Source organism: Carassius carassius, chromosome 35 (assembly GCF_963082965.1).
Source record: "Carassius carassius chromosome 35, fCarCar2.1, whole genome shotgun sequence".
NCBI lineage: Eukaryota > Metazoa > Chordata > Actinopteri > Cypriniformes > Cyprinidae > Carassius > Carassius carassius.
Window position 1 is genome coordinate 20,394,138 of NC_081789.1, and position 12,090 is coordinate 20,406,227.

The following is a 12,090-nucleotide window of genomic DNA, read 5'->3' on the forward strand; positions in this document are numbered from 1 at the left end:
GAGTGGAATGAAGCCATTTTGTTACGCTGTTAGCATAGGCTAGCTCAGTGTTTTTCAGCTGAGAAGAGAATCATATAGGGCTTTTTTTTCAGTGTAGTGACATCCAGATGTCAGCTCATCTAGAAACACGTGGGGTAATCGGATCTCTGCAGCACTGGACTGTTTTACATTCAGCTCAGAGTCTGTTCTGAAGGAATTTCAGGAGGGTGGATCCACAATTCCAGTCTAGAATGATTATAGCATCAAGAACAAGTCTGACATAGAGCTGGATAATATACTGGACACTGGCCATGATTTTGCTGGTGTATAAAATTAAGTAGTATTGTAAATATGTCATATTACATATTTTAAATACTTTTTCAGGATTTTCTGATGGAAAAAAAGTTCTAATAAACACCATTCATTCAAAATAGAAATCTTTTGTTATCTTTAGTAAGGATGTGTTAAATCAATAAAAAGTGATAGTAAGAAAATGTTTTGTTTCGAATAAATGCTGATATTTTTAAGCTTCCTAAGAATCCTGAAAAAGTATCACAGGTTTCAAAAAACATATATTAAGCAGCACAACTGTTTCCTCCATATTGATAATAAATCAGCATATTACATTGATTTCTGAAAGATCATGTGACACTGAAGACTGGAGTAATAGCTAATGAAAATTCAGGTTTGCCACCACAGGAATAAATGATATTTTAAAGTATATTAAAATAGAAAACTGTTATGATATTTCACAATATTAGTTTTTACTGTATTTTTGATCAAACAAATGCAGCCTTCATGAGCATAAGAGACTTCTTAAAAAAAAAAAAAATACTAATTTATATAATGTCATAAAAATCTGTCAGTAGAAACATGGAAGTACATACAGTACCACTCTTTCAGCAGATCAAATTGCTTGTGGAGAAGAAATAAAAGTTCCTCTAAAACATCACAAGCTTTTTGTAGGTTAAACAAAGCAAGGTGAGTTATGCACCGAAGTAAAATTCTTCATATTAGGGGTTTGTTCAAACTGTGGTTCCCGCCGCCCTCGTTTTCACTCTCTTCACGGCGGAGTCGTCTGCACTGGTGTTTTTCCTTGCTTTTAATGGTTCCAGACTTAGGCAGAGGTGTCAAAATTCATGAGGGACTCGTCCCTCAGGGAAGGACAAGGAGAGAATAAGACTGCAAGAGAGAGAGAGAGAGTGTGTGTGTGCGGAGCAAAGAATAAGTAAGCGAGATAAGGACATTGAACGCTATAAATCTCCTGAGCAGAAACCTACACATAAGGCAGTTTGATTGGCGGCAAGTGGGTGTGAGGAAATGAATCATCCAGTCTCTGTTTAAAAAAAAACCTTTTTCTTTTCGTTTTCTGCTTTTCTTTCATCCCAGTGCCCCCTTCATCCTCCTCCTCATCAAGCCTTTAGCCTCCCAGCCATTTTTATTGGGCCGTTAAAGAGGTCATTAAGGAAAAACAGCCTTCACTGTCACTTTTTCCTGTCCTTCCAAGGATCTAAACTGGAGATGTTCACTAGATCACAGCAGTATAGCGCATACAGTGTGCGGGAACATAATTATGTTGGCATCAAGTGTGAGGAGGACGAGATTAGCTTTGGTCCAAAACATACTGTGCTGCCTACCTAGACTGTATTTTAAGGCACCATGTACTAAAGGCCAGCCAAAAAGGTAGGCAGCATGATGTTGACTTTTTGGCCTTTTTATTATTCAAAGATGAGATTGAATGTATCCTTAATTAGATGCATTTCCATTACAGATTTGTGCAAAACCTTTGTGATATTGTATTATTATAAGTTGATAAAAACATCACGAAATAACGACTTTTCAGTTAAACAATGTCTTGCGACTAAAATTATTTTTTTCCCCTCTCGTAATAAGTCATGGAAACGGTCCTGAAAAACCACTTCGTAAGCGTAATTTTTTTTTGCAATATATGGGAATTTATGCAAAAGTGATGTGTTTCCATAGGGCGTATTTTCAATTTGCAATTATATTTAAGTATATGAATTAAAACCCTCTGGAGTCGATTAACGCGGATACGCTTTATGAGTCATTGACTACGTTTACATGCTGTTAAAATTCGGGTTATGGTCGGGTTAAGGTCACTATTCGGGTTTCTGAAACATTCGGGATAACCCGTTTACATGCGTGAGCAGAGAGAGTTACTCCTGTATGCATGGAATGTGTAATCAGTCACCAATCCCGATGTAAACGGCGACGCACAGTTAGCGTCTGGATGTACGGACAACAAGACGCAATATGCGTCATTTCCGATTCTTCTTCCTGTATCCAAAGACAACAGCAGCAACAGGCGGATAATGAATAGTTTGGGGCAGATAGCGATAGTCTTTGTTGGCGCTTTGGCGCTGGTACTGATCCACCAGCAGCACTTGACACTACTGTGCCTCTATACTGCACGCAGGGTTTTTTTATGCGCCGTCTCTACTCAAAAGACCAAGATTCCTTGCGAATAGAACATGCGCAGAACACACATTTTGATGGGGATATGCCGAAACACGTTTACAAGACCAAATATTCGGGTTAGAAAAGGGGTACCCCAGGTATAATATGGATATGAGCATATCCGGGTTTTTGCCGGTGTTTACATGGCCGTGCGCGACCGGGTTATTGGTAATATCCCGGTTTTGAACGGGTTATTGGCTGCATGTAAACGTAGTCATTTTCTCCTGATAACCCCGAAAAGAACTTAAATTACACTTTCAGTTTTAATCGTACAGATAAGAGCAATACATCAATCGAATCTGTAAAGGGTCTACTTTTTTTTGGATACAGACATAATAACAACAAAACTTTGTGCACTTATAAATAAAGATAACAAACAAGGTGTGCTGTCTGCAGCCTTTGTCTGCGCTGATCTTCATTTACAAACACGTCATTAAAATGAACTGTAACTCCGTGAATACTCAACGAAGAGACATGAGAGAGATATCTATAGAAAGCTTGACACGTCTACTTTTAAACTAAACAAGTGCCACCGAAAACAGATATTCTGTGTTAAAGTAATCCATATGAAAACAACGCGATGTCTGTTTTTCATGTCTCCCTTCATTATATCTAATGTGACCACGCCCCCGCACTGAACGCGCTATTCAGATTCAAACTGAAGCGCGCGGCTTGAATACGCCCATAACAGAAGAAAAAGCAGCGAGCCTGTTCTTCAAGTGTTTATTTTACTGTTTGCTTCGCGATGAGAGGAATAAGACATAATTCACCCCAAAAAGATGTCATGTGGTTGAGGATTTGAGAAATGGATTTCCTCAGAAAAAAAAGAATGAAGCACTTTATTCAGCAGAGATCATAAACACGAGCAAGTCTCTTTTTATTTATTTATATACTTGTACTAGTTTTCACATAACGTGTAAACATTTTACTAGTTAGACTTTTTCCAAACTATAATTCCTGACTAAATGTATAATCAAGTGAAATATTATGAAGTTTCTATAACAATATACAATACTATACCATTCAAACGCTTGATGTAAATAATATAAATGTAACAAATAAATGTAACTGTAACAAAAAATGTTGTTCTTTTAATTTATCCCCCCTAAAAAACCTGAAAAATATTCTCAGCTCTTTTCAACATTAATAATAATTATAACAATGGTAATAATAATGATAATAACAATAAATGTTTTTGTTTTTGTTTAGTTTTTTGGTAGAAAATAAGATTGTTAAAAGGATTTCTGAAGGATTGTGTGACTTGAGTAATGGTGCAAAAAATTAGTTTGAAAGTCAGCTTTGATTGTTTCTAATAAACTGTTTAACTGCTCCCCCAAGTGGATATTAAATTCTGTTGTGAGATAATTACATATATTCTAAATAAACTACAAACATAAAAATTATATAGATTTATTTTGTCCTTCCATTCTTTCTTGTAACTCTTCCCTCTCAGTGGCACAGATGACTGAAAGGCTCATTATGCAGCTCATTATGCGACCCTTTGTCTTCTCAGGTGTAAATCACAATGATATTCATGATAGTTGACGCCTACTCGCATATGACTTTTACCAACAAAAAGTGTCTTAGAAAATTTAAATCAATATATTGTTTTCTGTGAGTGAGTAAACAAGATGATTTTCACATCATTTAGAAAGAAAAATTCTAGGCAAGCTCCAGTTCTCAAAAATCCCGGGAACCATTGTTCTTTATGTGTTTTTTTGCCTTATTCAAGTGTTTTAACATTTTTAGTTTTTCACTAACCACGCATAACATTTTTTTTCTCAAAAACACAATCATGTACATACATGCTGCTCACATATTATTATAGCCCAGTTTGTGTTGATTACAGTGAGATTAGACTTTAACCATTTAGATATTTATAAGAAACTGAAAAAAGCACAAATGTCAGGGCATGACAAAACTTCCCCAGGCCCCAAAAATACCCTTAGACTCCAGAGAAAGTTATCTTTGGGTATGGTGGATTTATATATTTCATTCAGCTGCAGAAAGAATCAAACAAATTAATTCAATGTAATAATTGAAATGGTTATATATTCTGTTATATTTAGTAGATGGATGCTTTTATTTTATTAAATGCCAAAAAATATAATAATTAAAATGGTTGTGTATTTCATTGCTTAGAGGTTTGACATTGTTAGCTTATCGCAATGAATAATTTGTTTGTTCTGCTCATGAGCAGCGCTATGTGTGTGCTGATCAGCATTAAAAGTCAGAAATTAATTTCAATTATTATTCTACCTTAAAAGACACCAAGGCGGCTCGCTAGGTTTTATAACAGAACTATTGATTTATCGTAGCTCTCTCATTTAGTTATTCTGTCACTTGTCGAGTCTCCACTGTGCTCTCGTTATGCACCAGATCTTTTCTTAATTTCCAACTAAATGTGACGGCCCAGTCGCTTAATGCTTTTTGACAAGTCACAAAAGCTTGTTACATTAATCATTGCAGGATCTACTATCCATAACCACACCGTCCGGATGGTTTCCTCAAAGATCTGCCCAAAACACCTTACCTAACCATTTTCGGAAAAAATATTAAATGTTTTCAAAACGTACAAATGTATATCCTGAATAAAGCAGGAGGTGTGATGTCATTCTGCAATTATAATCCGATTAAGAGCCAATTATGAATTTTTTTTAATGCACATTTTTGACGCTCCCTTTCTCTTGCAGGTGACATCACTCAGAAAGGATATGAGAAGAAGAGGTCAAAACTGCTTGGGGCGTATCTGCCACACCCTCCAGGTAAAAGTCCAAACTCTCACCTCACATTTAAAAGGTCACAAAGTGCTTTTATACCCACAGACTTTAAACAGCTGACACAACCATCTTTTCTACAGCAGATGGTTTTGCCTTCCCTTCTCTCATTTAAACAGATTCTAAAAACCTGCAATGGGAATCCTTTTCCTGTGGGCTAATATTCTAGGCAATAAGATTTTTAACAGATGGATTTCACAGTCGTTCTCTCATACTTAAGTGAGCAGTGACTTTTGTAGGGCATCCTAGGCTGCAATACTATGCATATGTTAAGGTTGCACACATATATATCCACCTTTATGCAGGTTTATGGGATTTTAAATGCCTATTTTATTATTTGAAAGGCAGGAAGCTAAGAGAACGTGCATGATTTGAAGTATCATTCGTATTCTTAGCTCTTAGAGGTTTGTTCTCATCCCTAACCCCAAGAATGAGTAATAATATGAATGTTTAGATGCAGGTTAGATGATCAGATATCTGATTTAGAAACATTCAAAAGTGCCCTAAATCAGATGTATAAAAATGGAGTTCAACAAATTAGAGTTGGTTGACAGTCTACATTCAGCCTTAACGTTTGAAGCTCCAACAGCTCTATTGGTCTCTTTACTCCTGTGAAAATCTTATTTGGAAAGCAAGGCCATCCATAACCCAGGCCGGCTCCAGACTTAATCAGTCTATTTGCCCGCTTTTTCTTCAGTGCTGCTTTAAAATGAGCTGATAAGTGACTGCACCAGAATTAAGAGGCTCCTCTAAGCTCTTCTCAAGAGCTTCATAAAAGGTGCTTAGAACTTTTTTCTCTCGTTTCATTGAACTGAAACAACCCCTTCCTATGGATATTGGTGGGGGGGGGGGGGGGTCTAATGTTCAGTGTTGCTTTTCAATAAGGGTTTCCTCAGTTGATCACCCTGGTCACTCGTTTAAGTGCACTTAAAGTAAATACTTTGCATTAAGACTATTGATAAAATGCAGAGTCACTGCTGATCAAGCGTCTCTGACTTCAGTCTTTACAAGTACACCAGCATCATTAAAATGAATAGCTCGGTAGAGTAATTGTTTGGGGTCGAAGAACATTTGAAGAAGAACTGTGCTTTTTTTTCCAGATGAGGTGATTTCTTCTCTTTTACAGTATTGCCAGACAGGTATTTAGGACAATATATTTAGACAAGTTTCATAATCTCTTCTTGCTTTGGGATCTTTGTGATTTGAAACTATGAGTGTGTTCCATGAATTCAAGCGCTTTCAGTCAATCGAAAAGTCGGATTCAAAAATTCATATTTACTACATCGCTCAAAAAATGTTTATGAAACACTTGTAAAATATATTGATAGATATTTAAATATTGCCTTTCTCTGAAATTATTTTTATACGGTGCATATAGCCTAAATAAAAAATTAAATTTTCATGCATTTTAAAATAAAGTATGTGCAAAACATATTTTGAAGTCACCTTTTTGAAGGCATATTCAAAGCAAATGCATAGGTATTACGTTATATGTCTTCAAATGGTTGAAAAAATATTAATATATTATATTTTCAGCTGTGTCGCCCAGCCTTACCCATAAAGTTAGTGCTGCTTTTATAGTTTGGTAAGAATTTATGTAACTTCTTAAGGTCTCTGATTTGTGCTCAGCGTGTCTGGCTGCATTGTTGATTAGCACGGCTTCTGTTGCCATAGCAACAGGCAGCACGCATGTTCCCAGTCTGGCTCCCAGTGAAAAAAAAAAAAAACATTTCATCATACTCGGGCACAAAGCATGTATCGTAGACTGTGTCGCGAATATTGGCATGCGCCAGACTCAACGCAATGCAGCGCCTTTATTCTTACAGAAACTGGTGTTATTAAACAGTCCCCTAAAGGCATGAACTTGCGTTTAATGATCAGTGGTTTTAAGTACTGGAGCAAGGGAACGTGGCACAGTGACACCTCCCTCAGTGATTGTGTGTTTGTGTGTGTCTCCTAGTTTTTAAGAGCATCCGGATACCAGCACAGACCTTCGACTGAATGACAGCCGTACTTCGACTTTAACCCAATCAGTATTGATCGGTGACTGTTGGCTTCTTAGTAGGAGGAAGACTGTGTGTTCATTGTACTTGAGTCAGAAATGCACCATCACATCCTCCGCTGCATGAGCTGGTGCATGATTCTGACTTAACCTGCTGTCTCACCTTCTGCCTTATTGAATGAATAAATCCACCCGCTGGTGATTTAGGCTATGTCAGCACGGGGCCAAAATTGATTTCTCCTGCCTGCACGCAGAGCTCTTGGCTGGAATGCCGAGCGCAACCTGGGCCGTCTCACGTGTCCTAAAATCTGCCAGGAGGAGCAGAGTGGTGCTAAGCTCTCCGCACTGAATCAAAGACAACAAAGAACAACAGAAGAGAACAGAGCTGGCTCATCACAAGAGCCATTAATATGAGTCATAGCCGACCAATCGCTGCTGTGTGTGCCTGGAATTAAATATTTTATCTTTTCTCAATCAGTGCTGCACTGGCATAGACATATTGGCAGATATGGATCGTCTATATATGGCCTCAGAAATCTCAACAGATTTCCTCTGAATCTGAAAATGTTATTCGTGAATGAAAAAATTCTCTGCTCAATTAAACTGATTTAACTTCAATATTTGTTAACTAACAGTTATATAGGATTGCCAATGTTTAAATTTTTTTGTAATTTGTTTGCATTGTTTTATTTTTACAGTTTATTTTACACTTCCAAACAAATGAAATCAAGTGTCAGAACATTACAAAAGTAGAAAGAAGGGGTGTAGTTCTCCACACACGGTTCGGCACGCACTAGGATCGCAGTTCAACTTAAATCTGACCATGCATCTGTAATGTGGTTTGCTATAAATAACACGTAAAACAAACCGGATTCGGCTGTTTCTGTTGATGGATGTGCATTCTGGCTTCCCAATACTTTACAACAACAACAAAAAAGAAAAGAAAAAGAAAAAAAAATGGACAAAGCATTCACTCTTGTCTTGTTTAATGCAAATGCCATATGCTTGAATATGAGCAGTCAATTATTCCGTCATCACCCGGGTGCTGATAGCGCGCACGCACAGGTTAGACCTGAACAGCACACATTGATATCAGTGTTTAAACTAAACTCATGTAAGCTTTGACAGTTTAAACATTAAAGAGCCAGAGGACACAAGCTCACACGAGCAGTGAGATGATTTGTGCGTGCACTCATCCGAAGCACGCAAACCTGCGCCTCAGGACGCTCACAAATATTAAGCTCTCTCTAAAGTAGTGTGTTTAAATGGACAAATTCACACAAAAATTATGTCAAAATACCCATCTTGGTAAGTATCCTATAGCATACATAGCCAGCTGAACGTACTTACAGTGTCTTAAACTGACAGCATTTTCTTAATATTAATCAAACAGCAACAAAAAATAAATCACTAACTGCTCTTGATTGAATAGCTTTTTTTTTTTTTACTTTAATAAAGATTGATCTGTAATTTATAGTCATATATGCAATGCTGTTTTACATTTCATTACTTTATTAAGTTTCTGTACCTAAAAACTGTTAGACCTACCTAAAAAAAACTGAAAATCACTGTTTATTTTATGTGTATCTGTATTCTTTTGTATTTATTTGTGCTGTTGCTTGCAATTAGATAGATTATTCTTATTTTCTTTATTTTTATTTGACAGTATAGTTTTCCCCCGAACATAGCACATACCAAATTGAACCGAAACCGTGATTCTGAAACCGTGAGAAAGTTGAACCATTCACCCCTAGTAGAAAGGTTAACTTAAATGTTTTGCAATTTGTTGCCATTGAAAATGAATATACTTTTAAATGGGATAAAATAAGATATTATCCATCAATAACTAGATAGTTAAGTTTGTCAGTGTTTATAAATGATCTATTTAGTTTAGTTTTTTGGATTGCTTATTTTTAGTGTATGTTTTCTGGATTGCTTTTGTTTTTGTTTAGTGTTTTCATTTTTGGATTACTTTTGTTTTGTCTGTATTTAGTTTTGTTTGTTTTACTTTTGAGATACAAACTTGCATTTGCAATTGCAAGTTTATATCTCACAATTCTGAGAAAAAGTCAGAATTGCAAAGCGTGAGAAAATAAATCTGAATTGTGAGATAAAAAGTGGTACCGTATTTTTCGGACTATAAGTCGCACCTGAGTATAAGTCGCATCAGTCCAAAAATACGTCATGACGAGGAAAAAAACATATATAAGTCGCACTGGACTATAAGTCGCATTTATTTAGAACCAAGCACCAAGAGAAAACATTACCGTCTACAGGCGCAAGAGGGCGCTCTACGCTGCCCAGGGGTTGGCTTCAGGAGCACTGAGCAGCATAGAGCACCCTCTCGTGGCTGTAGACGGTAATGTTTTCTCTTGGTTCATGTCAAATTAATTTTGATAAATAAGTCGCACCTGGCTATAAGTCGCAGGACCAGCCAAACTATGAAAAAAAGTGCGACTTATAGTCCGGAAAATACAGCAATTACCTTTTAATTTTTTTATTCAGTGGCAGAAACGGGCTTCCATAGTTTTGCTTGTGTTTTGTTTTGTTCGAAATTTTACATCTCCAACATTATAATGTAGAAACATTAAATAACTGTTTAGTATATTTATATATTGTCATAGAATTGTATTTTTTATTTTTTTTTACTTTTTATCTTTGTTTTATTAGTCAGTACTAATATATTTTCCAGCTCAATTACTGCTGTTTTAAAAAACAACAAACGTTTAGGTCTGAAGGGGTGAGAGAAAGAAAAGCTACACTGAACTTAGAATGAGACAAGAAAGTAGGTTGCCAGTGAGAAATTGAAAGAAGTAAACGCTGGTTAAAATGAGAATAAATCAGTGTACCTGTATCTCTTAGCCCATCTGTGAGGGAGAGTGTTACAGGAAGAGATCAATGAAGTGGATATGTAATAAATGAGTCCCTGGCTGAAACTGTAATTGTAATTTTCCCTCTCTTGCTCTCTTTGTGTCCTTTAGGGCTGGAGGCGTCCATGGCACACGAGCGCCGGCCGCCCATGGTGCCCTCCGCTTCACGATACCACCGTAGACGCTCCTCTGGCACCCGTGATGAACGTTACCGGTCAGGTAAGTCAGCGGGGAGTTTATTCCAGCAGTGCAATGAGTGTTCCATCCTGATTCGTATGCCCCGTTCACACCAAGGACGACAACTATAAAGATAACAATAAAGATATAGTTCTAAAAATTGTTCTCAGTATTAAAGAATAGCAGAGTCCACCCCACAACTATAGCATTATATGATTGTATGCTTGTATGGACACTAATGTCGTTATCTTTATAGTTATCATTCTTGGTGTGAATGGGGCTTCACATTGGAATGATGGAAAATAAAGCTGCACAGATTCCTGTACCACAAATATACTTTATCCTATACCACAGTAATAGCAAGTAAACAAGAGAAAAATTCATTCCTTTAAAATTTATCTTCACTTGTGAGTATTCTGGTCTCATAATTTCAACTGCTTTATATAGCCTTAAAACAAAATCCAGATAATTTAGCTATTTATACCATACAGTATTGCAAAACTGAAGGAAAATAGGTGAAAAAAAAAAACTTCGACATCAAGGAGAGGAAAGAAATAATATCATTTTCTTAAATATTAAAATAAAAAATACACACACTCTGTTTTAAATGATAATGGTCTAAATGCATGACATTTTAACGGGTTCATAAAAAAAAATGTAATGTTGTATATAAATAATTTAAAGCTGTGTTTTTTGTTGTTGTTTTTTTTTTTGTTTTTTTTTGCTTGTCAGATTATGGATTTGTTTATCTTTGAATATGTCACTGGCCTCCAATATACAAATATTGATATATGATATTTACACGGGAGAGATTTATATGCCATAAGCTGTACATTTTAAAATTGTATCTGTCCCTGTCCTGTCTCTATATGTCCTTTAGACAGCCACACATTCAAAATAGAATAATGAAGGAAAAAAGGAGTTTGGTAATCATGAGACACAGCTTTTGAGCTTTTCGTTACGGAATGAGGTTTAATGATTTATACACATAAAATAAATACAATAAATACACATTTATTTTTGTATTTTTTTAGTAATGCTGAACAGCACATACCAGGCTTCAATCACTGCACTTTAATGACGACGTGGAATCAAAGTGGACCATATTCACAGTAATATTTATGTTCTTTATAAATGTCCCTGCTCTTATTGTGCACATTCTCAGCCTCTGAAGCCACTTTCCTCCTCTGCTGATGTCATCAAGGCCACACAGTTGAGGAAAAAATTGAAATGAACTAATAATATCATCAGCTCCAGTCAAATCCATATGGTTATGTCATACTCTGTCTTAAATAAACTACTCAGAGAAGTTTATAAAATGAAAATGCAATTGAAACGTTTTAGGTTTAAGTGTCAATGCATTTAAGAAAAATAAAAGACATTTTATTTTTTGTCTACAATTATCACATGGTATCACGATGAAAATGCAATCTCAAGTGTCCAACCTGTAAGTCTAAATGCATTTAGGAAAAATGTAATTTAAATGATAATTTTGCTACAGTTTTTGCTTGGACATGTTAAACATATCTAATCAACTTGGGTAATACAATTTCATTTTAATTATGCAACTTACAAAGCGTTAAAATATGTTTTCCATTTACATATCAAAACGACTGTAGAAAATTGCAAATGTAAATTATATAATTTAATTTTCATTTTCCACTAAATGTTGCACATATGTACGGGACAATGTAAATTTAAATACATTGTCATTTTGGATAGTAAATTTCAAAATGAATTTAGTTTCATCTGCTTCCAACTGCATTTGAAAAGGAATTAAATCAGAATATAAGCAAATATCGTATCG

General features: G+C 35.8%; 1 protein-coding gene across 10 annotated transcripts in view; it reads left to right on the forward strand.

The window, feature by feature from the left end:
* Positions 1–12,090, forward strand: part of LOC132116204 (disco-interacting protein 2 homolog C) — a 116,363-nt gene that overhangs the window by 55,444 nt on the left and 48,829 nt on the right. For all 10 annotated transcript variants that reach the window (XM_059524889.1, XM_059524891.1, XM_059524890.1 and 7 more), the window contains exons 2-3: positions 5,151–5,222; positions 10,218–10,325. In XM_059524889.1, the coding sequence (XP_059380872.1) occupies positions 5,151–5,222; positions 10,218–10,325 (180 nt within the window). The remainder of the gene's footprint in view (positions 1–5,150; positions 5,223–10,217; positions 10,326–12,090) is intronic.